This window comes from Haliotis asinina, chromosome 4, assembly GCF_037392515.1.
Source record: "Haliotis asinina isolate JCU_RB_2024 chromosome 4, JCU_Hal_asi_v2, whole genome shotgun sequence".
Taxonomy (NCBI): Eukaryota; Metazoa; Mollusca; class Gastropoda; order Lepetellida; family Haliotidae; genus Haliotis; species Haliotis asinina.
This window is the reverse complement of record NC_090283.1, coordinates 50,511,674-50,539,265: the sequence shown is the minus strand read 5'-3', so window position 1 is coordinate 50,539,265 and position 27,592 is coordinate 50,511,674. Positions and strand designations below refer to the sequence as shown.

General features: G+C 37.0%; 1 protein-coding gene across 1 annotated transcript; it reads left to right on the top strand.

Annotated features, from left to right (window-relative positions):
* The first annotated feature begins 5 nt into the window (after window positions 1-5).
* LOC137281646 (tetraspanin-7-like) lies at window positions 6-27,592 on the top strand. The gene is made up of 7 exons (XM_067813025.1): window positions 6-188; window positions 4,101-4,289; window positions 8,317-8,391; window positions 22,393-22,494; window positions 23,689-23,847; window positions 24,076-24,159; window positions 25,496-27,592. The coding sequence occupies exons 1-7, from the start codon at window positions 96-98 to the stop codon at window positions 25,565-25,567; spliced, it is 774 nt and encodes a 257-aa protein (XP_067669126.1). The 5' UTR covers window positions 6-95; the 3' UTR covers window positions 25,568-27,592.

The window sequence follows — 27,592 nt, the reverse complement described above, 5'->3', positions numbered from 1 at the left end:
GTGATATCTTAATCACCTGACATCCTGTCTGCAACAGCACAAGACGGCGAAGTACTTTGACAGCTACGAGAACACAGTCCGCTAACAAAAGCAACATGACGAAAGGGCAGTACCAGTCATCGCTATCAACAGCACCAATTGTAACATGCATGAAGACACTTTTGATGGTGTTTAATTTCATCTTCTGGGTAAGAGCTTTCCTCGATCGTGATTAAACTGTCGTAGAATTTCTCTGCCCTGAAATGACGCCAGAACTAACGTGACACAGCATAAGTAATTATGTTAATGACTGCTGCTTCCGAAGAATTTATACTTATACTACCATAATGGATTGAATTGTGTGTGGTTGTGTTGTTTATGGAAGTATTATAAAATTAAGACGAATAATTATATATCCTTCGTAACTCAAGCCGTACATAGTCACCTGTAGATATTGCATTGTTTAGTGGTAATTATACCGTAGCATAGGCATTCATATGATGGAATATTAATATCGGTTACTGAAATAACCGTGACATGCATGGTAGACGTAAATCGTGTAACATATGCTAGATTCATGTATGGTTTAGTGGAATTTAAGTATCACTGTCTGTAAGCAATGCTAATTTAAATGAATATTGATCATGCATGTCACTCACAACAGACATATTTATAAAACACTAGGGAATACTTTCAATTTTGTGAAGAAATGTATTATTATGTAAAAACATGTAAATTTGAATAACATATTATGTCGGCAACTGACATTTGACATCATGTTCATTAGATCTTAGTGGTAATGTACAGACTTCCTAGTTTTATTAGTAAGTCTACCGCACCAAAGTGTTGTTTGAAGACAGACTTTGGCAACTAACTAATAGCTAAAGACATTGAGACACAGACTGTTAATACTGCACAGCACGTTTGTTTCACATCCAGAAAAATCTTTTTGTTATTTGACTTATTCGAATGACAATTGTTAATGACCTACATTGAGATGGTGCATCTCATTTCAAATTAAATTCTAAAAAGTATCATGATTTCTTGACCAGCTTGCATGTTAAGAATTCAGAGTTTACAATACATGGTGAATCTAAGTTATTTCTGATCAGTTTGATCCTAGGAATGAAGATTCTAAATAGTACACCTGACTGGGTTCTTTTAATGTCAGTGTTTGCCTCAGTTATCTACTAATGCATTTTGGGGGGGATGTATAATGTTAGTGAAAAGTAGTGTTTGGATGTCAAGGCAAATGAAAACTTCAACAAAATGTATTTCAAGTACAAAAAATAATCTCCTTTAACATGTTTATCATGGTCAAGACCAGTGAAAAGTTTAAAAGATATATTTCATCTAAAAACAAAAAATGCTCTCCTTTATCATGCTTACAAATTTACTCGTAAAAGGTAGTATTTAAAAGTAAGTGCAATTCATGATTATGTATTAATGTGCTTTATAAATCTATGTACCATTATTGTTAATATTTGTTGCATTGTTTTGGTCACAGAAGACACTGATTTTAAGTGAAAACTAATATATGATATTTACAAATACGCATGCACATCATGGGTAACCAAACATCACCTTTATTTATCTTTACTCTATAACATAAACAGTGACCCATTGTGGTTTGAACCCGTGAAGGTCCCGGGGTAGAACAGGCCTTCAGCACCCCATGCTTGCCATAAAAGGCGACTATGCTTGTAAGAGGCGACTAACAGGATCGAGTGGTCAGACTCGCTGACTTGGTTGACACATGTCATCGGTTCCCAATTGCGCAGATCGATGTTCATGATGTTGATCACTGGATTGTCTGGTCCAGACTTGATTATTTACAGACCGCCGCCATAAAGCTCACTCACTCACTCACTCACCCATTGTGGTTTGAGACTGCTAATATCCAGATGCAGTCTTGTCTAGTATGTGTGAATATGAAGTGTTTCTTGGTCAGTCTCTCTTTCAGCCATGCGTACTATACATTTCACTGATCAGGATAAGTCAGGATCCAAACTATTTTTCATCTCAAGGTTTCCCAAACCTGCCAAATACCACCATATTATTTTATGCATCACTGAACCGTGACCTAAGAATGTAACATACTTTGAGGTAATTGTCTGACAGCACTGGAAAAAAATTCCTACCTGCCAACTTTTAATTTTTAAAGAGGTATAATTCGAACCACAACATGTTTTTTTTATTTGGCCTAAACAACCTTGCATGGGCCAGTGGTTACCATGGTTGACTGGCTGTTCATTCTTATTGATCTTTCTCTGAATCATCTGTACTGTATCAGGTAATTGTTGTCTTAGGTGTTCTGTTTATGATCTGTTTATGACTAATGGATGTTTGACATACTTTCTGGGAAAAGGTCAAATGTAAACCTGTTGCAAACAAATACACCTCTGAAGTTAGTTAGTATTCATATGTGCCGGTTATTTCTGCCATTTGGGAACTTTGAGCTCTGAAGTTAGTTAGTATTCATATGCGCCTGTTATTTCTGCCATTTTGGAGTTTCTACATTTCTGGAGTTTCAATACGTACTTGTTATTACTGCTGTTTTGTAAACATTGAGCTGGAAACATTAAAATAAAGTATTTCTGTTGAATATCTGTTTTCGTAAGCACCATTGTGGCCAGGAAAGTTCAAACAAGACCATTTCGCTGTGTGCATAAGTACTATTGGTTTGACTACTCTTGTCACTCTCAAGAAAATACCTTTTAGGTTGTTTTTTTTACCCTTATTCACTTCATAAATTGCCCAAAGTAAAATACTTTGAGCGTTTAGAAGGAATATTACTTTGATTGGAATTTTTTTTTTTTCCACCTGCGTGTAGGTTTTCAGGGACAAAAATCCATAAAACAAGATATTCAGTTGGCCTGGCCTTAGTTAGATGTTCTGGAATGTTTTTTGTTGTCAACTTTTACTCACAGAATTCCAATTTGTACTTAGATATGGTATATCTGGTATATCTATATCTTAGATATGGCTGACCTGGTTCGGATACATGAAATGTAGTGTTGTCTTATGGGATGTTTAAGCTATGTGCTAATGGAATTTAATCAACAGGATGTATGTGGTAACATGGGATCCTCAGGTTTGAACATGCTATAAGTGTAGGATATAGGGCCAAAGACCTGCGGGCATTTTCCAAGGGAAGAAGGTTTACTTTTCAGTAATGCTCATGGGTCATGTTATATCTATTGTATCAACCAACCGAAGATATACTTTTGATATAATTTCAATATTTGGTATTCACTGATGAAATCAACTTGGATGAGACTGGCAGCCAATGCTGAAATTATTAAGGGTGTAGCTACCATGGAGTCTCACTGTCACTATAAAAAGAAACAGAAAGGACTGGTCGCGTCAAAAGCAAAACCAGGGTGGGTGTAGCAGACGGTGGTTGGGATTGGGGCTCGGGGATAGAAATATCAGCTAACATATGATAATGCCTTTAGGGAATTAAAATGTGGAGTTCACGGCATGTCAATTACAAATGATATCCAGTCCTGTCGATGTTCAGGTGATCATGCTACCTATATATTTTGGCACACTTTTTATGATGCTTTCTATAGGTGTTGGGTATGATAATACCCTTTTACATATTTCAACATCTTTCAACATGAACTTTCATAGATGAGACTTATTCAACTCACATGAAAACAAAAAAATATCTTTGAGATGGTCCCTTGTGCCAGAAGGCAGCACATGCATTTCATGCAAGGTTTAGTCGACAGTCCGTCGTCATACCTGTCTGAGTGACCTAATTGCCATCTATAGTCTGATCTATTGTCATCATCAGCTGGTCGTATTTATCCGAAGTTTTGCCCGATTTTTTAGGAAAATTTTTTTTTTTTCTGGATAACCTCTTATGCATCCCACTAAATGCCCAGTTAGGCCAAAGTGAGTTATTTCGACATATCCTATTTGCAGTTGTGTACATTTTGGGGATACAGAGTAACAGAATTAAAACTTTATTCCCCCCATTTCTGACAGTATGAAAGAATATAAAGCCAAACATATGTCACTCGCTCACTCGACGTTATGTGGACAGGTAAAAGGTGTATAGAAAAAAAAATGTTTTATAAGACACTATATAATGGTTTTTGTTTTGCTTACAGGTAACTGGCATTGTTATCCTGGCTATCGGGATATGGACAAAGGTTGATCTGTACAAGTACCTGGAACTGTCTTCTATATACCAGCCAGAAGCACCATATGTTCTGATTGGAGTTGGGGCAGTCATCGTCCTGGTTGGCTCCCTTGGGTGCTGCTGCACAGTCAAAGGAAACTCCTTCTTACTGTACATGGTGAGTATATGTTCGTATACACCAGTCAACCTGCAGTCCTCTATGTCATTATCACATTGTACAGAGATACAGACCAAGCTTGGATCTGTGGAATATAATTATGGAGACACCACTGTAACAAATAGTAATAGTCTCATGTATGACCTCTTCCTGAGTGTAGTGCTTAAAGCATCTCCCCAGACAGCTGATGGTTGTGAGTTCGATTCCGACCACATCAAATATGGTACTTGTTTGTCCATGCCTGGGGCTCAATATTAATGGGTACAACAAGGACTGGTCGGCTCGTAGTCAGTATAACGTGTCTGAATTTGGTATTCAATACTATTCATGCTTAACTTCAGCATGGCATCTTAGTGAGCTGTCTCTATAAAACCAGCTCAAGTCTGGACTAGTACAAGCAAACACATATACACATTCAAGCGCTTAAGTTCTCAAATTAGGAGGTATTTTGTATTCATCATGCCAAACATCTGATCACTAAATGTTCTGAGTATTACGACATGGATTGGGAAACTTACACCAGCATCAGCTGCAGACTTATTGATCTAATGATAGGTCGTGAATCTGTTCATAATTTCGTATGAAACCTTATTTTTTGGATTCCACTGTGTGAACTTCTTGATGATATCTTTTTACAAAAAAAATGTTACTAGTGTTAGTTTTAATGTCCATGCTATGAAAAATGTGTTCGCTGATCATAATCAACTGATGAAATAGGTTGTTGACTGACGCAGTATTAAGAGGTCCAGATAAGCTTTTGACTACGTAGGTATACCCATACTTTTGAAACCGAGTGGGTACTTCCAATTTCAAGTGGGTACCTGTACTTTTTGATACACACAATATTTTGAAAATATTTATTTCAAATAACAAGTTTAAGAGGCGCAACATTTTTTTTTATTTAATAATACAAATAAGACACAGTTCTTCAGGTTAGCTTATGATAAATTTTAGCTGATAGCTAATTTGGCTTTATACACTTGTTCAGGAAGAAATAATATGTGCCTTCGTCTCCATCTATTTTGATGTCGCGAACAGCTAATGTTGCAAGTTCTATTAAATTGAATCTGATTGTAAGTCATGGCACTTGCAGGGATTGGGAAAGACAGGGGCCATGGGCCATTTTGCACATTAGAATGAAAAATGGTGCCTTAGAATTTGAAAGTTTACCATTAATACAAAGGCATTTGCCCATTCTAAATTCAGAAAATGGCTAATAATCCTGAAAATGGCCCATTGTCAAAGATCTCTTTCCCAATCCCTGCATTTATCTATAAATTTATCTACCAATCCTCTAATAAAATAGTTTTCTTACTTAGATATTTTATTTTGAGTGTTTAAGCGCGACATTGTCATTAATGTCAATTATTTACGTAGCTAGACATACAGACGTACAGGTAGAAAGAAAACAGCTATTTGATTGGTCGCTATTTACTGTCATTGAAGGGTCAACAAACCATGACTAGTTTTCTGTCTGTGTCACGCATCTAAATTATGTTAACAATTATTCAAGATCCTTTTAACCACGAATATTTGGAGGTGGAAAAACTTACGTTTATTTCTATTTGCTTGAATTGATACGATACGCAACATGATTTTGATGCAGTGGCTAAATACATGTTGTTGATGTTGACACAGCGTAAACGAAAATATTTTATTGTTTTGTTTTCATATGCTGAAATTTATTTTTCTTGAGTATTTCAACTTTTCTACCACATGTTATGCGTAAATTTGCAGCTTATATGGAACTCTGGTATTTTCCCATCCACACTAACCTGTCGCACATGAGCGATAATGTCTGATAGCAAATGTGTAACTCGGTAACATCTGGAGGTGCCCTACATCTTGTTTTAACCTATGTATATCAATATAATTGTCTGTCACAAAAATATTTGAGTCTGCAGGTCAATACATATCTGTGCTCATGGTACTCAAATTTCACGTTGATGTGATGTTGGTATTAGTCTGAGATGAGCTTGGAAGAGAGAACATTATTTTGGTATTGGTAACCCAAGCCACCGACAGTAAATGCAAATTGTTTTTTATTTTGCCGGAATGTTGAAGAATTTTCTTGATGGTTACATGGTGATGTTATGATTCACTCACAATCACATGTTTGATAAATCAAACTACGTCCTTTAATGAATTTGTTTGTTATTTACAAATTTTGTACAACAGTGTTTTTAGGTGGAACTAGTCTCATATTTTCCAAACTGAGATATGCATGTTGTAAAGTAACTGTTTTCATTTGCCAAGGTCCCGACCATACCGTTACTAAACTATAAGCATTATTATTATGGTGTATTGCTTTAGTGTTTCAAATGCATATTGAATATGCATATAAAGAATAAGGATATATAAAAGGATATATATAAAGAATATGGTATTCATTACCCTATATTCATTAAACATACTATCGTCTCATAGTGTATTCATTACAGCCTTAGTATTTGTATTCTCTATATTGATCCATGTGACAGATTCTTTAAAACCTGGTACAGTCTTTTTTTGCAATAACGCACTTTGCAATACTGCAGATTCGGTTAAACCGCGGGATAATCCATGGCTCCCATAAAAAAAACTTGAACTGTGATCACACCCCTTCACCAAGTTGAAAATAGTTTATCAACAAATCCGCTGTTGCGCTCTAGAAAATAACGTAAACTAGTGAAATTCGATGCAGATGGCAACTGACAGTGTTTGTCGTACGTATCCATGGCTTAAAACATGCTGGGTTTTCTAAATAATAATCATACCAACAGCAAAATATCATAGACGATCTAACTCATAAAACACAAGACATACCATCAGTCGAGTACTTACAATGTTTGCTGTGAAGCAACACACCGCACTATAGCGCAGATAAACAGTCATCAGAGAATGAATGGTGTCTGATAACACATTTCTATTAAATTCCATCCCAGTTTTATTCATTAAAACTGTTGACAGAAGCAACGGAGACACCATCAGAGGATGGCATTACCTCATTCCATCCGCGTACAACTTCTGCTTACCACATTCGCGAGGGTCCGTTTATCGCGCCCAACAGGTGGCATTACAGGAAAAACAATTAAATCATCATGTCTAGTGATTTTTTAGTGCAAGTTTCCCGTGCATATATATGTTTTTATTTTCAAAGTTTGTTTATTTTCACCTTCAACGATACGATATAGCTTTGACTAGGCACAGTACATGAAATAGCAGTTTTGTTATGTCCTTGGAAAATATGATTTTACTTGGCCTTTGTTCCACATTACGGATGTCTAATAATGCTGGGGGTCATCCGTGGACCCCAAGACCTGCGTTATGGCGAGGGATGACTGTATCTTGTCAGATTGTGGGTCATCGTGACTCAGTCACATGATACTCACTCTCAGTGATATACGGCCTGAGCCAGGATCAACTAAACCTAGGCTAAATTCCAGGTTCATCCATACTTTAGATTTTCAGAACTGACTTGAACATAGTCAGGATTCGATTTAGTGCTCAGTAACTTGCACTGGTGCAATCCAGCATTTCAAAGTGCAACCTAGTTATTAGGCTAACGTGCACCAAGTGCAAGTCAGTTTTTAAGTAGGTAAACTTCTGAATAAAAAGGATGTAAATATTTGTATCTACATATTGAAATAAATGCAGTTCAACTAGAATTTGGCTGGTGCAGCTAGGCTTTTATCTTAGGTTGCACCTGGTGCAAGTAGGTTAGCATTGCTCAGATCTAACCCTGATAATAACATTTAGAAACTTCAGTGTTTTTAGCCTTCATCCTAAATTATGCTGACACTTTGCTTTGATGCATAATGTTCAAAATGGTTTTGATCTCACTTGCTGACTCCTTTTTACTAAAATATTGTCCAACAAATCATTGCCATCTTAGATATTCCTCTAGCTCTTAACTTTTTTAGGATTAACCTCAACTCACTCTCTTAGCTAATCATACAAATTAGATCATCATAAAACAGCATTAAACTCAAGTAACTGACTGACTCACTCACTCACTCACTCCTTCGGGGATTTTTCTCTGTTCCAGTATTGTGGGTTTCTATTCATCGTATTCATCGTGGAGCTCAGTGCAGGCATTGCTCTCCTCGTGTACAGAAACAAGGTAAGTTACATGTCAGGATAAATGTATCAAAGCAGGAAAACATTATTCACAGCAGACTGACTGACTGACTGACCCATGGGAAAGTCAGAGGTGAAGTTTTTAAATTATGTATGTTTATGCAAGATCCATGATATGCTTGGAACACATATTTTCTCCTCAGTATAATTTAAGTGTTCCTTTATTTTTTTTCCAAGATTTCTCCACAAAATGTGTTTCGCACAGCTTTTGAAGAAACCTGTACTAAAATAACGGAACATTTGTGCTTTCATGTGATCCCTTATATTTTTTCCCTCAGTATATTTGCCGATAACTGATTCAGTAGGCCTGATTTGCCAGTAATATGTAGTAGCGCACATATTGGCTCACACACCGCATGTTCATTGCCGAAGTTGCCACCCAAGGCTATTTGTTGCTTCTGCAGTTCTTAATGATGGCCAGAGACTTACTAATGCTGAAGGTTTCAGAATCTGCTGAACATGGGTTTGAACAGTCAAGCATCAAGCATATTCATCACAGCCTTTCATAGGAACTGGACTCATGAAGATCTGGGTTAGAATTCGTCTTCAGAAAACTATTCTTGTCATATGAAGGAAGTAATGGGATCGTCTCTATAGGCTGGCTGACTTTGTTGACACATGTCATCGTATCGCTGTTGTTTAAATCGATACTCATGCTGTTGACCACTGGATTGTCTGATGCCGCCTTAATTGTTTACAGACTACTGCCGTATAGCTGAAATTTAGCTGAATGCAGCATTAAACAACAAGCCAAACACTACACTATACGAAACGAAACCAGATCATACCACTTGGTCAGGTGTCATGCATTGATGTAGCTTATTTTTACACAACTTATTCCAACAATGCTTATTTTCAATAGTCTTCTCAGAATTTCAGATGAGAATACCATGTCTACTATTTCCAAAAACTCCACTGTGTGCGACATATAAACCTTCACAACACCATTGTCCTCTCTTTTGAATTACTTTGTGTGACTTTGTGTAACATTGTTCTGGTTCCACAGTTATACAGCACAGCATTCACAGCAGTCTGTAAATACTGGACTGTGTGAGCGGTATATTGATAATACTGCCACGTTATTGATTAATCATTTTATACCATTCCCAGGCGCCTCAAACCTGAAATTGTGTTGGTAATTGTCCTATATTGGCATGACGGATAGACTGTTTCTTTGTACAAGCCAAACTGAAATACATGGGTGAACAATGACAGCCAAATACGTTTGTGAAAAGTTGTAATTGTATTCATAGAAAGACTTCATGTTGAGATGATTTTATTGCCATAAATATATAGAAACCAGAATTTTGTATCCATGAAATAGTCTTGGCGTTCAACAACCATACTTACCACAAGAGGCGACTAAAAGGATTGGGTGGTCAGGCTCATTGACTTGTTGGATTCTGGCTATTCATTCATATTGTGTGGATCAATGCTCATTATGTCAATATTCAGATTGTCAGAACCAGACTGAAATATTTCAACTAGGCCTTATAGTAGGGATATTATTTTGTTCAGATTTAAACAGACAACCAAACAGACAGATAACTAAAAGGATTATATGAACCCAAGAGGAGTAAAATTATGTAATATGCTTGAAAACATACATACAGTCATACAGATGATTAGAGCATTCAGTGTCCAGACATGGTTCTTTGCCAGTACTGTTGGTTTGAAAAGATTCATTCAGTGTGTGTCCAGTTTGCGAAAATGTGGAGAAACAAACAAACAAACAAACAAACAAAAACTGTGCCCAGAGGGATACACAGTATTATTCATTGTGCCCACAACACATCTATGGCTTTCAGAGCAGTTACGTGTATCATTTCATCCATCAGTCCCTATGATCAATGATTTATTCCAGGCTCTAAAGATACTATCAAAACATACAGCTCTATACACTGTTACTTCATAGGACCCCCATAAGGCCAGCAAGAACCCTAACAGTCACAATTTGTTTCCTTGAGACACCCACGTCTGTGAGGCAAGATAAATCCCTGTTCATTACTGTGTTAGAACATGCTTACTATTATTTAGTTTGACTTGAAGATCCACTGACTTGTGATGGTAACTTTCCCTTTCATTTGAATGATAAATGACAGTGACAGAGTGCCTGCTTTTAACTGATATATTTCTATCATCCCAAACATGCTAAAATGTAGTGTAATGTTTGTTTATCGACCAAGCAAGGTCATGAGAATGTCAGCTGTATTTATACAATGTTTGGTGTCCTTGTTGGAACTCTACATAAAATTTTAAAGGGTTGACACAATCAAATATTGCACCAGACAGCATTAAAGACTGTAGGATCGATTGGGATTTCAAGGACTTTGTAAACACAAACTAACTGCTATGCATCGAAAATCTTGAATATCAGATTCTGTGATAATCAGTAGCTCACTGATTGTCAAGTTTGTCATTGGGAGCCAGTATGTCAGACCGATAAATAGATATATATGTTAGTTTTATGCATACACTTTTTATAGTATATGGGTATTAATTTAGAAATATAGTCTATCCCACATACATGCTCAAAGTACTTCTTTATTTTTGCCTTCAATCATTAGATGTCACTCCCAGCGACACATCGTATTACCAGTCTTAACTCCCTAGGTATCACACAACTTTTGCAGCCATTAGGCGCACCAAGTTAATATGGCTTTCCGATCTCTTCAATGTACCCAATCGCAGCTGGGTGTACTGGGACATGTAGTGATAGTGCCATGTCCAAGTTCTACTGCTGTATCCACAACTAGGCGTTTTCACATGTTCATGTGTCCACCATCTGATCATTTATGAACAGATATTAGTTTCAGTTCATAAGGAATTTTATCTTATATTACATAAGTCATTCCTGGTAGGATTATGGGAAACTAGACTATTATTATTAATGGGACATATACATTGATGCGTGAACTGTACTTCTAGAATGTAACAGGTGTATGAAATATTGAAAAAATGTTTTCTCTACAACCTTCGGTTTATGTTCACTGTACCCAAACATACAATTGTTGTAAACGTAGTAAAGTACAAATAATATAAACCATCAAAAGATGGGTATTACGTTTATGTAAAGTGGGTGAGAAAATGATTTAAAAGCAAATTGTATTAGTCACACAACATCTTAAAAGATAATTTCATCATAGCCCTGTTGTTGCCCTGGGTACAAGTAAAGGTTTAGCTGGCACAATCTGTAAAGCAAGTAATTATATTATCAGCCCTTAATTAACATTATAATCATCACGGTAGTCACAGGAAACTGTAGTTTATTTGTCATGTTGTGCTGCACTTAGATGTTGGCTGAGTGATTGCACCAATGAAGAACTACAAATGTGACTGGTCAGTAGTGTATTGAGTTATTTCCTATACTGCCTGGTGCATATGTACAATATCATCCTGGCTAGCAGGAGGATACAGATGTTAGCGACAGATACACAACTCACTGTATAGTTAGTGTGGGTGGGAGAAGCTCTTGTACTTAATTGATTCGATGTCCCCAGAGAATTGCTGTACATGGGGGAGGTGGAGCTGAAATCAATTTTCTCCTCTGCATTGTCGTGTTAGGATCTAATAACAGTGGAATAAAGACTGCTTTGACATTCAATGACTTGCTACAATTAAAAGACTGAGATGATCTGACCTACAAAAAAGTCTTTCAATCAGATTAAATTATGGTTGAATTCAGTGGCATGGAACAGTTTGCGTGACTGAGTGAATATTGATTTATGATACATCAGTGATTTTTCAGCTACTTGCCTTGAACAAGAATTAGAACTGAATGTAACAGCATGGATCGGGGAAGTTAGTGAAGGGATGAGTATTGATAATTCAGGGTTTGATTTAAGATTTTAGAACCCCTACTGGTGCAACCTGAAACTGCAAAATGTGATGTCATACATACGCCCACATGAACACAGATATCACTGGAAAACTGAATGACGAGGAATTGGCTTGGAGCAGTGACTCTGATAACTATATGAAGTACGATTGAATGACTGTTTCTGTTCTAATTTTATGAAGTACAATAAATTGATCGTATTGAATCAAGAACAATTCAGTAATGGTAATGTTAAAAAATCATCAATAACCATAGTGAAGTAGTATAAATAATTTTAAAAAGGCAACCTGTTTTCATATGGTACAACAAAATGTTATCTGCAAAGATTTCCCCGGGTGCAAGAAGGTTCATTTCCTACAAGGGCCCTGTGTAGCGACCAAGAAGTATACAGACATATACGTATACCAGCTAGTGTAAAAGTGTACTGGAATACCGGTCTCTACTATCCATTATATAATACTTATCCATACTATATACCCATGAAGTATACAGACATATACGTATACCAGCTGGTGTAAAAGTGTACTGGAATACCGGTCTCTACTATCCATTATATAATACTTATCCATACTATATACCCGTGAAGTATACAGACATATACGTATACCAGCTGGTGTAAAAGTGTACTGGAATACCGGTCTCTACTATCCATTATATAATACTTATCCATACTATATACCCATGAAGTATACAGACATATACGTATACCAGCTGGTGTAAAAGTGTACTGGAATACCGGTCTCTACTATCCATTATATAATACTTATCCATACTATATACCCATGAAGTATACAGACATATACGTATACCAGCTGGTGTAAAAGTGTACTGGAATACCGGTCTCTACTATCCATTATATAATACTTATCCATACTATATACCCATGAAGTATACAGACATATACGTATACCAGCTGGTGTAAAGGTGTACTGGAATACCGGTCTCTACTATCCATTATATAATACTTATCCATACTATATACCCATGAAGTATACAGACATATACGTATACCAGCTGGTGTAAAAGTGTACTGGAATACCGGTCTCTACTATCCATTATATAATACTTATCCATACTATATACCCATGAAGTATACAGACATATACGTATACCAGCTGGTGTAAAAGTGTACTGGAATACCGGTCTCTACTATCCATTATATAATACTTATCCATACTATATACCCATGAAGTATACAGACATATACGTATACCAGCTGGTGTAAAAGTGTACTGGAATACCGGTCTCTACTATCCATTATATAATACTTATCCATACTATATACCCATGAAGTATACAGACATATACGTATACCAGCTGGTGTAAAAGTGTACTGGAATACCGGTCTCTACTATCCATTATATAATACTTATCCATACTATATACCCATGAAGTATACAGACATATACGTATACCAGCTGGTGTAAAGGTGTACTGGAATACCGGTCTCTACTATCCATTATATAATACTTATCCATACTATATACCCATGAAGTATACAGACATATACGTATACCAGCTGGTGTAAAGGTGTACTGGAATACCGGTCTCTACTATCCATTATATAATACTTATCCATACTATATACCCATGAAGTATACAGACATATACGTATACCAGCTGGTGTAAAGGTGTACTGGAATACCGGTCTCTACTATCCATTATATAATACTTATCCATACTATATACCCATGAAGTATACAGACATATACGTATACCAGCTGGTGTAAAGGTGTACTGGAATACCGGTCTCTACTATCCATTATATAATACTTATCCATACTATATACCCATGAAGTATACAGACATATACGTATACCAGCTGGTGTAAAAGTGTACTGGAATACCGGTCTCTACTATCCATTATATAATACTTATCCATACTATATACCCATGAAGTATACAGACATATACGTATACCAGCTGGTGTAAAGGTGTACTGGAATACCGGTCTCTACTATCCATTATATAATACTTATCCATACTATATACCCATGAAGTATACAGACATATACGTATACCAGCTGGTGTAAAAGTGTACTGGAATACCGGTCTCTACTATCCATTATATAATACTTATCCATACTATATACCCATGAAGTATACAGACATATACGTATACCAGCTGGTGTAAAGGTGTACTGGAATACCGGTCTCTACTATCCATTATATAATACTTATCCATACTATATACCCATGAAGTATACAGACATATACGTATACCAGCTGGTGTAAAAGTGTACTGGAATACCGGTCTCTACTATCCATTATATAATACTTATCCATACTATATACCCATGAAGTATACAGACATATACGTATACCAGCTGGTGTAAAAGTGTACTGGAATACCGGTCTCTACTATCCATTATATAATACTTATCCATACTATATACCCATGAAGTATACAGACATATACGTATACCAGCTGGTGTAAAGGTGTACTGGAATACCGGTCTCTACTATCCATTATATAATACTTATCCATACTATATACCCATGAAGTATACAGACATATACGTATACCAGCTGGTGTAAAGGTGTACTGGAATACCGGTCTCTACTATCCATTATATAATACTTATCCATACTATATACCCATGAAGTATACAGACATATACGTATACCAGCTGGTGTAAAGGTGTACTGGAATACCGGTCTCTACTATCCATTATATAATACTTATCCATACTATATACCCATGAAGTATACAGACATATACGTATACCAGCTGGTGTAAAGGTGTACTGGAATACCGGTCTCTACTATCCATTATATAATACTTATCCATACTATATACCCATGAAGTATACAGACATATACGTATACCAGCTGGTGTAAAAGTGTACTGGAATACCGGTCTCTACTATCCATTATATAATACTTATCCATACTATATACCCATGAAGTATACAGACATATACGTATACCAGCTGGTGTAAAGGTGTACTGGAATACCGGTCTCTACTATCCATTATATAATACTTATCCATACTATATACCCATGAAGTATACAGACATATACGTATACCAGCTGGTGTAAAGGTGTACTGGAATACCGGTCTCTACTATCCATCATATAATACTTATCCATACTATATACCCATGAAGTATACAGACATATACGTATACCAGCTGGTGTAAAGGTGTACTGGAATACCGGTCTCTACTATCCATTATATAATACTTATCCATACTATATACCCATGAAGTATACAGACATATACGTATACCAGCTGGTGTAAAAGTGTACTGGAATACCGGTCTCTACTATCCATTATATAATACTTATCCATACTATATACCCATGAAGTATACAGACATATACGTATACCAGCTGGTGTAAAAGTGTACTGGAATACCGGTCTCTACTATCCATTATATAATACTTATCCATACTATATACCCATGAAGTATACAGACATATACGTATACCAGCTGGTGTAAAAGTGTACTGGAATACCGGTCTCTACTATCCATTATATAATACTTATCCATACTATATACCCATGAAGTATACAGACATATACGTATACCAGCTAGTGTAAAAGTGTACTGGAATACCGGTCTCTACTATCCATTATATAATACTTATCCATACTATATACCCATGAAGTATACAGACATATACGTATACCAGCTGGTGTAAAAGTGTACTGGAATACCGGTCTCTACTATCCATTATATAATACTTATCCATACTATATACCCATGAAGTATACAGACATATACGTATACCAGCTGGTGTAAAAGTGTACTGGAATACCGGTCTCTACTATCCATTATATAATACTTATCCATACTATATACCCATGAAGTATACAGACATATACGTATACCAGCTAGTGTAAAAGTGTACTGGAATACCGGTCTCTACTATCCATTATATAATACTTATCCATACTATATACCCATGAAGTATACAGACATATACGTATACCAGCTGGTGTAAAAGTGTACTGGAATACCGGTCTCTACTATCCATTATATAATACTTATCCATACTATATACCCATGAAGTATACAGACATATACGTATACCAGCTGGTGTAAAAGTGTACTGGAATACCGGTCTCTACTATCCATTATATAATACTTATCCATACTATATACCCATGAAGTAACAGGTTATAATTGGTCTTCAGCAAATATGTTTGTTGCGAAAGGCGGCTAATGGAATCAGTTGTGCTGGCTTGTTGATTTGGTTTTGCATGTCATCTTATCCCAAATTTATAGGTCAATGGTCATTCTGTTGATCAATGGATTGTCTGGCCCAGAATCGATTGTTTGCAGACCATTGCCATATAGCTGGAATATTGTTGAGTGCAGGTTAAGCAACAACCAACCAACCATCTACCTCGTATAGCAAAAGGCATTGTGAAGATATTCTGATAATGCTTGTTTTCTAGTAGTGCACACTGTGACTGCCCTATAGCTGAAATACTGCTGAATGCAGCGTAAAACAAAACTTAAAAAATGCTAGTTTTCTAGCATGATATACTGCGAAGTTCCATATAAACACATGACAAATGTAAATGTCAAACTATGTTCATGTGAAGGTAAATACTGATTAAGACCCACACGATTGAACCCTGAAACAGCTAGCCCAAGCCTTGATGATATTTTTATAATTAGCCTCCTCACTGGGATGGACACAGCCACTACTCTGTAAGCATGCTTCATAGTTGTTTTGACCTGAAGCGAGGGCAGTAGAGCAGCTTCGTGGTTAAAGCATGGTCAGGCCGAAGACCTGGTTTTGATTCCCCACATGGGTACAGTGTGTAAAGCCCATTTCTGGTCTCCCATATCGTGACATTGTTGGAATATTGCTAAAAGCAGCATAAATCCTTACTTCCTTACTTACTTCATTGTGAAATGCCAGTTACACAGTTAGTGTGATAGTCCCACTTGACACATCAGAAGCGAATGTTATAATTGCTGGTGTTCTTTGGCACGTAAAATCAATTGCGATGATAGTTTTTCAAATTTTCTTGTTCATTTTTAACAACATAATTAACACTGGAACATTAACTGGACACTGGTACAAAGTAATATGCAAATTTACTTGCCCGACAGAAAAAAACCCTGTGTACTGTTGTTAAAGCAAATACACGCCTTACTCAAAAATGAACCCCCTCTATTGCATGATTTCACAGTTCCCATTTCTCTGTGACATTTGGCATTCTTTGTGATGTTTACCCATACCGTAAACTAGTAGTATTCACAGTGTTGAGGCATCTCTCACTGTTTTGCATGATTCAGTCAAGAGACATCATCTTAGAATCGATTTCAACCCCATCGACTTCAACTTCAAGCAGTCATCAAATGTTAATCGCCCAAGAATATTGATGAATGGTTGCACGCTGTTTATGTGGACTCTGACTTCCTCGTCATGCCACATGCTAAGGTTTGTTACAATGATTTCAGTGTGAGTGAGTGAGTTCAGAAGATGACCCTTGTATTGGTGCATCCAGCGCCATGCTTGAAAACAACTATACTCTCCACATGATTCTGACCATTGGAAGCATTTACACTCCCACAGGGAGTGGCAGGGTAGCCTGGTTGTTAAAGGATTTAGTTGTCACCAAGGAACTGGGTTTGATTCCCCACATGGGTACAATGTGTGAATGTCCATTTCTGGTGTCCCCGAACACGATACTGCTTAAAAATGGTGTAAAACTAAACTCACTCACTCACACTTATTATTGCTCCGTGACTTAAGGAAAAGAGTGGTGATTTTCAAGCGGTCAGCTTTCGCTTCATGTGATGCAGTATTCCACCAGGTCCAGCCTCTGGTTTGTAGGGAAGAGGGATGGAGCCTAATGGTAAAAGCATGTGCTTGTCACATTGAAAACCCTGGTTCCATTTCCCACATGGATTTCATCATCCTTGCTATTTCCAGGATATACTTTCCCATAACTCCCTACTATACCCTGGATGCATCTACTGCTTGCTATTTCCAGGGTATACTTTCCCATAACTCCCTACTATACCCTGGATGCATCTACGGCTTGCTATTTCCAGGGTATACTTTCCCATAACTCCCCACTATACCCTGGATGCATCTACGGCTTGCTATTTCCAGGGTATACTTTCCCATAACTCCCCACTATACCCTGGATGCATCTACAGCTTGCTAGTGTCAACAAAGATAGCTTTGCAGAGGAGAGGGTTTGTTCACAGTCTTACTTTGACTTTGGGCAAATCATACAGAGAGATTGACAGGTCCGAAACTTTAAAAAAATATGCAAGAACTCCTTCTATCTCTTTCATAGTACCTCTGCATCATTTGTGTGGCCAAGTTTAATGGGGTAGATGATTTATAAAATGAAAGTGAGTTGTGATTGGTTCGCTTACCTTCCCAGCTAAGACACCAGATTGGATGAAATGCCAGCCAAGGGAGTTAACAAATTCATCAGGCAGAGACGTAGATGCATCCAAGGTATAATGGAGAGCTATTCGAATGTATCCTGGAGATACCGAGGATGGGATTTTATGTGTGAAGCCCATATCTGGTGTCGACATCATGATATTGCTAGAATATTGCTAAAAGCGGCATAAAACTCATTCACCTTGGTTTCTGCTTACGCTTGAGGTGCTGTTGAGCGTGTTCATTATGTACTGTTGCAATTGTACACTAGTCAGCTTCCTACGGATATCATTAATTTTTGTCTTCCTACATCAAAGGTTTGACAGATAATTCCTAAAATGTTACCTCAGATCTGAAGAAAAAGTTTAACTCAACATGGAAAGTAACAGAATTCTCATGGAACCAAATAATGAAACACATAGAGTATGTGTGTTCATTTATTCGTTTCTATATTCCTTCACAAGTATGAGTGAAATTTTGAAAATAGAATAACACTTGTACATCCATGTGCTCCCTTATTCATTTCCATGAGTAATCTTTGTGGATGACAAGTTCTTTATTATATTTTAATATGCCTTTTTCATACATAGTATTATACCTATGTGAGGCAAGCTTACATGAAACCTATTTGAATCTGATACAACCAGGTTACACCCTTGTCCCATGAATTTATCAAACATGGAAAGAAAATTAGGCCGCCAGCTGACAGGGTCACATGAGTTGACGTATTACAATAAAAGTGGACCACAATAGTGCAGTGGTAAGGTGTCTGCCTATTACACTAAAAGCCCATGTTTGATCCCCGGTGGAGGCATCTAGATTCGAGTCCCTGGATGGACACGTGATATCCTTGCATAATATACTAGGGTCCAAATTGTCTCAGTTCACCCAACTGTTAAATGGGTACCCATGAGGTAATGTAAGTGTGAGTTCATTCCACCGGAAAGGATTGGAAAGTATGATGCCAACATCAGTGATAGAAAGTATGGTGCAGCGTTAGTGACAAAACAGATTTTAGCCTGTGACATTACAGTGAAGATGAATTTCTCCACTACCATCAGGGAAACAACTGCAAACCTTAGGCAGATTAATTACTCAAGGATCATGCATCAAATTGCTGAAAAGCATGTGCAAATATTGTGCATGTGAACAGCAATGTTAAGAGTAAAGTTTCAAAAGGAATTCACCATTATTCACTGATTTTTATCATTTATTGAACTCATGACAATAATTTTTTCAATGTTACGTTTATGTTTTACAATACAATGGTTCTTGTTTACATACCCGCGTTCAATTCCCCACGTGGGTACAATATGTGGAGCTTATTTTCTGGTGTCCCCCACCATGATATTGCTGGATTGTTGCTAAAAGCGGAGTAGAACCAAACTCACTCACTCACTCATGTTTAGACAGTAACTTTAAACAGTGTGGATTATTTTGCAAAATCTAGTTTAAAACAGTTGTCTGAAGTAAGTGGCTACATTTACACTAGTGAATCCAGAATAGAATATATTCACTCACTCACTCTCTGCCTGTCCCAGACATTCACCAACATTGTTTGTTCTCACTCACTCACTCATTTTATAGCACATGACAATGTTATCAGTGGTGTTACATAAGTGGGACACTCATAAAGGCTGCATTGTTGTGTGTTTATCACCAGCTGGTAGATATATGCGGAGATAATCAGGATAATGAGTAATAGAACTTGTATGTCCTTGCTAATTTGAAGTGAGTGAGTGAGAATGATTTTTGCAGTTTTCCAGCAATAAAACAAGATGGGGGAATGGACACCAGAATGGACTTCACACATTGTTTCAATGGGGAAAGTTATACCTTAAGGCTTTTGTCATTTATACACATTTATGCAAGCTTTATACACAAGGCTTAGTCATAATCTCCCTGCCCCTTGCCAATTTGGGTGAGTGAGTGAGTTTAGTTTCATGCCATACACAGCAATATTAGAGCTATATGGTGGCGGTCTACAGTTAGTCAAGTCTGGGTGAGACAGTCAAGTGATCAACAACATTAGCGTTGATCTACACAGTTGGGATATGACATGTGGCAACCAAGTCAGCAAGCGTGACCATGTGCTTCATGGGTTACTGAACATCAGTTCTAACCAGATCTTTACATAGCTTACCAGTTTGAACAAAACCACAAAATATTGGAATTATTGATTGGCAGACAGCTACATTTACCAGCATGTGCAGAATACATAATTATCAGCAACTAAAAACATGTGAACATGTGTTTAGTTCACTGTTGTGTATTGACCCACTTTGAAGAATACATGACTACAGCTATGGAGATATGTGCTTATACCATGGATTGGTCTGGTCCAAATGTAGTCATTACAGACTAGCAATATAATATACAGTTGAATATTGCTTAGTGCAATCATGTGATTAAAATTCAGTTCTATTTGTTCTTTATTAACTCAGGCATTTCTTGAAATGAAAGCTTTTCAACTGATGTCATGACTCTGTGATAATCATTAATACAGAGTGGCTTGTTTTTAACTTAAGAAGGCCACATGCATCAGTTTCCATTAATCAATTTCATAATCAGTATATTTTGTGATTCTGTTTCGGGTGTGGAGAACTATAGCGGAAAGCTATTTCAATTGTTAAGTAGACAGCTCCAGTGTATAACTACTTGTATATCCAGAATGTCAGAGTTCAAATTGTTTAGTATCTACTCTGTATTCACCAGCTGTGACAGTAATGTGTCAGTGTTAGTGTGTGATAAATGTGCCATTGTAATGAGTGTCTATACTGATTGAACACTGTAGAGTGCACAATATAGTAAATACAACGCAGCTGAAGTATAACCATTGCTTTAATGAGTTCAATCCATTACTAGACAGTTGTTTGTGATATTCTTTATACATAGAATCTGAATATTGTCCTATTCTTTATACATAGTATCTGAATATTTTCCTTACTCAAATGAATGTATGTATGCGTGTGTAGTTCAATGCTGAATTCATGGATACTTGCTTAGTTCAGTATTGAATACACACAGATACTTGTGTAGTTCAATACAGAATACATGCATACTTCTGTAGTTCAATGCTGAATACATGGATACTTGTGTAGTTCAGTACTGAATACATGGATACTTGTGTAGTTCAATACTGAATACACACGGATACTTGTGTAGGTCAATACTGGATACATGGATACTTGTGTAGTTCAGTACTGAATACACACAGATACTTGTGTAGTTCAGTACTGAATACATGGATACTTGTGTAGTTCAATACTGGATACACACAGATACTTGTGTAGTTCAATACTGGATACATGGATACCTGTATAGTTCAATCCTGAATACACACAGATACTTGTGTAGTTCAATACTGGATACATGCATACTTGTGTAGTTCAATGCTGAATACATGGATACTTGTGTAGTTCAGTACCAAAATGATGGATACTTGTGTAGTTGAATCCTGAATACACATGGATGCTTGTGTAGTTCAGTACTGAAATCATGGATACTTGTGTAGTTCAATGCTCAATACACACGGATGCTTGTGTAGCTCAACACTGAATACATGGATACAGAAGGGTACATAGTGTAATCTGACATGGAATTATTAGTGAAATACTCAGATTCAATTGATGTTGTTATAGGACTGTAGTATGATGATGTCCTTGACTACGTATTGCAATTAATTCAGAAAAATGTAAGTGAGCAGAGCTACAGCACCTTGTGACTTGCACACCCAGAGAGTTGCCTCCCTTACGTCAGATGTTTGCGTTTTGCAGCTGGAGAAAGGCTTCAAAGAAGGCCTAGGCAGCGCAAAGGAGAAGTATGGCAAAGCTGGGGAAGATGAGATCACTGATGCCTTCAATGACCTGCAGAAGACTGTATGTATTGTTGTGTCAAGTGTTGTGTGGATAATGCTTAGTTTGCCTTTATCAGAGTAGGGTGATGGGGTATTGGAACTAAGCACCCACTTTTATGCAAGTGCATATATATATAACTGAAGCTGAATAATTTGGTACTGGTCTTTGAAATTGTTATAAAACTTGGAAACCTTTACCTCTACTTAACCTTTGAAACAAACAGAAACAAAAAGTCAAATACAAAGTAATAACATATTTGATCTAAGAAGAAATGTATGATATAGAATATGTAATGTGTTCGGGGTTTTTCTCATTGGAGTTAAGCCAGCAAGTTTCATTGTCAGGAATAGATCCATAATCCAGATACAGATTAGATCATGTCAGAATTTGTCTCCACACCTGACTTCACTGAATGTTTAGGGGGAAATCCTTAAACCAGATATGTCGTATTAGAATCATAAAGCAATTTATCTCCCAAGTCAAGCATATTTTGTAGTCTAGAAATCTGCAGAGTAGATTTGACTATAAAGGAATGTCTAAACAATGAACACAGCCTTGTTCATTTCTCAAACATTCCTTTATAGTCAAACTTAGTCTCAGTACTTTCCACTAATGAGTCTAAAAAAACCTAGTAGGTGGTTGCATCAGTTAACCTTTGAGATTGACCAATCAGAACACAGTTTACCAAATCACGAAAGTGGACATCCGTCCATATGTTTTGAACTTTATTCTCCAAAGAGTTTGCACCCAAACGATTCCAAATGCTATTTTCCATGCAATCGCTACCAGGTAATACACATGGAGCATGCTACAATACTGTCAAAAGTGATTACAGTTAAAGAGTCGCTGAAAATAGTGTTTTTATCAATATTAAAGGATGTCATCTTGCGGAAATATTAGGTAATGGTAACCATGTCATCAGTAAGCCCTGAGCATATATACCTGTGTTTTACGCGTATTTTCATGTATTGAGGGATCATTGTCACTGACTAGTGAATTCTTAGGTCCTGCCAAACCCTAAACAATAGCCTTTGTATGATTGGTTAAATCCGTTTGGCCTTCTCATGTTTGATTGGACGGTCATAGATTGCTCAAAGGTTACCTGATGCGACCTCCTACTAGGTTTTGTTAGAGTCATTAGTGGAGTGTAATGAAAAGTACTGATACTAAGTTTACTTAGACTGTTGATGTGACCACTGACTTATTCTTTTCCAGTTGCACTGCTGTGGAATTGACAACTATGAAGACTGGTATCAAACTCCTTGGGAGAAGAAACAGAACACAACAAAGACAGTGCCACTGTCCTGCTGCAAGAACCCATCCTCATGCAAAAACACAGATCTCGGTGACAACCCCACTGATATCTACAAACAGGTGAGGAGCAAGGGGAGGCAACCCAAATTATACCTGAGATAAAATGGCCAGTGATGTATAATTTTACCATTCGGAATTATGTCTCTCAGGTATGCCAGAATATTGTGATGGTGTGTTTGATATTCAGATTTTCCCAAAGTCTGATTCTTGATATATCCTCTTCATACACATTCTCCATGTTTGAATCAAATATTCACTTACTCACTCACTCAGCATGGATTGTTTTAGGGCTGCCACCGGCTGGTAGTGGACTTCATCAACGATCACATCGGACCCATTGGTGGCGTGGCTCTTGGAATATCTTTCTTCCAGGTGCGTGATTGACATGGTAAAAAAAAAAAAAAATAGGGAGCTTGACCATGGAAGTCAGTTTCCCTGTTTGACAAGTAGCAGATCTCAACAATATACATACCAGCCTTTGGTTTCTTGGACAGTTGGGTAACCTCTATTTAATATACATACCAGCCTTTGGTTTCTTGGACAGTTGGGTAGCCTAGAGGTTAAAGCGTTTCCTTGTCACCTAAAGTACCTGGTTCAATTCTGGTCATGGGTACAGTGTGTGAAGCCCATTTCTGGTGTTGCCCACTGTGATATTGTTCAAATATTGCTAAAAGCAGTGCAAAACCATACTCACCAGCAAAGTCAGAACTTTCAGTGTGGTAAAGAGTGGAAAGCTACTGATGAACCAGTATTAGATGAGCCACTACCTGACAAATGACCCCAGTTTGCATACATGGAAAGGCCCTTCAGAACATTGCATCTGAAAAATGAGTGAAACTGGTTCCTGCCTACAACTTGAGAAATTCAATATCCTCTCGTGAATTGTGTCTGCAGGACATGTGTTAAACAGAAGCGGCATTGCGGTCACGCCACAGTTCAGCATGTATTGCATGTACTTAATCCTCGATCTACTCATGTACCTGTAGCAACCAAGAGTATTTGTCTACGTTCCCTGCTCTGCCCACTTGTCACAAACATGTTTACTGCGGAAGCTCTCTAATATGTGTCAAGCAGTATGTATGTCGACCTCTGTCTTATCATTAAAACATTTCAGAGTTTATACTTAATTCCTGTATCAGATGATAGAACATTGTGTCCCCTATATAACATCCATAAATCTTTAAGTTGACATCCATAAATTTTCATCCTTTATGTGTGTGACTTCTACTAAATGACATTTGTGGACCTCATACTGTTAGTTCTTAGTGTTTTTATGCAGGCTGTTTTTATGCATGGCATGAACGTGTGTCCTTGTGGAGCCAGAGGTAGATTCCTGTTTGCAGCAGGGATCCATGAAGATTCGGGTTAAAATTGATCCTCAGTAACCCATGCATGTCATCAGAGGCGACTAACGAGATCGGGAGGTCATCATATCCCAAATGTGTAGAACTATATTCATGATGCTGGTCACTGGATTGTCTGGTCCAGAGTCTATTATTTACAGACCACCATATAGTTAGAATATAACTGCGGCATTAATCTCTCCATGGGATCCAAGGGTTAGTTGTCATTTTTCTAAAATACTATCCAAGGAGATAAAGACAAGTGAAGTGCTTTATCCAGTAACCGACCATCATTGTAAAGTGTTTGGAAGAAAAGGTCTGCCAGGTTTAAACTGATCTATCTCACTGCTTCTTGTTTCCTACAGGTTCTGGGAGCTGTGCTGGCCTGCTGTCTTGCCAAGTCCATCAACAAGGCTAAATATGAACAAGTTGCTTAAACATGTCCCTCAACACACAGAATCGAATACAACATGAAATTATTGCGGAGGGACACATCTGAACTTTAAATGTTGACATCCGAACTTTAAATGTCCTCAATATTTTGACGGATGTACTGTTTTATTTGAACTTATTCCTGAAACAAAAAAAATACACAAACTGAAAACTTCAATGTTGGCCATTTGATCACCATTGTCAGTAAATCAAGACTTTTTCAGCTGTTTACAGCAGTATTTTGGACAGTTTATTACTTATAATATTTTGGCTTGCTTAAGTTTTTCTATGTATGATAACAAAAATAATGCATTGAGAAATGTGAGCATAATATTTTCTTGTGATAGTCATGTTTTTAAAGACATTTACGATCTTGGCAGACCAAGGTGTTAGAAATGTGCTTGTCTGCGTGAAGAATACCTCGGTTCTATAAGCTACCAAATAATATGTCCATGTTTTCTGTTATCAAATTCTTGTGGCATACATCAAACTTGTTTTCCTCATTAAAGGTCACAAATCAAAGATATCCTCACATTAAGACCTCAGTCATAGAAACAAGAATGTTATCTTTGATACTTAGTGCTAAGGGACATAACTCAGTCTCTTCCAAGGGAAAGGATGTGAACTATGTACTTAAACCCAAGGTGACAGTTTCATTTGTTTTTGTTCAAAACTATTTGTTTGATGGAATATTTTGGCCATAATGTCAGGATGCACAAGCAAGTAAATTTTTCAAACGTTTTTTGGGTGATTTGACATTAAAAACATCCATGTGTGGAAATTAGAAGTTGGTGTGAAGAACAATGAGGACTTCTCTATGGGTATACAACCTCCTCATAATTAGAGCCACCTTTTGGTGTAGCTGGTAATGCTTGATAACAGTCTTAGCACCTACACTGAAACATCTCTTGTTTATACCTAGAACTTTCTCGTTGACGTTAACACACAAAGTTGACTAGTTTTATATTTTGTCATTGAATAAGAATATTATCAAACAAACGAATGGCATCTTTTCAAAAAAAAAAAAAAATTATATGAATTTCTTTGCAGCATTTGCAAAATCAGACAAGGCTCTTTTATATAGCAAATGTCAAAAGTATTTTAACGGCAGTTTTTTTTCTGATGTATGTTTGTATTGAATAACAGTATAACGAATGAAGGGGATTTGTTTGATTGTTAATGTACCACTGTATAACATGAATATACATGTATACTTAAAATATAAGTCAAGGATCAAGAATATGTGTTATCCCTGAATTATTTTGTTCAGTATATGTGTAACTAAACTGAGAAATTTCAAGACAAACAAATTAAAAAAATCAATGTTGTTTTTTTTAATATATCTTGTAGATTTTAGAAAGTGAATTTTATCTCTAACATCTTAAGATCTAGATTTTTTCAATTTTGTAGTGCAGTATTTGTGTTGGTTATGATAGATAGCTGTTATCCTTATATAATCAAATTTATTATCTACATTTTTACAAGAATGTTTATTATGAGATGTATAATGAATGTCCAACATTCCATTTCAAAGCCAGTGTTTTGGAGGTACCTCAGTTGCTGGGCAGTTGAGTCAGAGCATTCTTGCATTCTTCTCAGTGTATCTCAATGTACATCCCTAGATGGTTTGAGCTTGTAGTGCTATTTGTACTGTGCCTTGAACATTACCCATCTCTCAGTGCTATGGGAAAGCTGCCTTGCTACCCACCCCCTTCTTGGCACCACCCAGACTGCTGGTTCCACCCCTCACTTGGTTCCACCCATGCTGATGGCCACATCCCTAACTGGTCTCCACCAGTACTTTTGGCCGCACCCCTTTCTTGTCTCCACCAATACTGTTGGATGCATCCTTTGTCTTGCCATTTGAGTCCATGTCATGCTCAACCATTCTCTTTCTTGCTCACATCCGAGCACTTCCTCAGGCCACTCCTATTTAACTGTACAGTGTACACCTGCTCATAAGGACACACTCCTACAGCAAATTCAGTATTTTGTACCACATCTTTGAGTATTAAAAATTAAAATAAAAA

Coding starts and splice junctions, on each gene's coding strand:
- LOC137281646 (XM_067813025.1), top strand. CDS start 96: ATGACGAAAGGGCAGTACCAGTCATCGCTATCAACAGCACCAATTGTA. Junction 22,495..23,688: donor TCAATGACCTGCAGAAGACT/GTATGTATTGTT, acceptor ATTCTTTTCCAG/TTGCACTGCTGTGGAATTGA. Junction 24,160..25,495: donor TTGGAATATCTTTCTTCCAG/GTGCGTGATTGA, acceptor TGTTTCCTACAG/GTTCTGGGAGCTGTGCTGGC.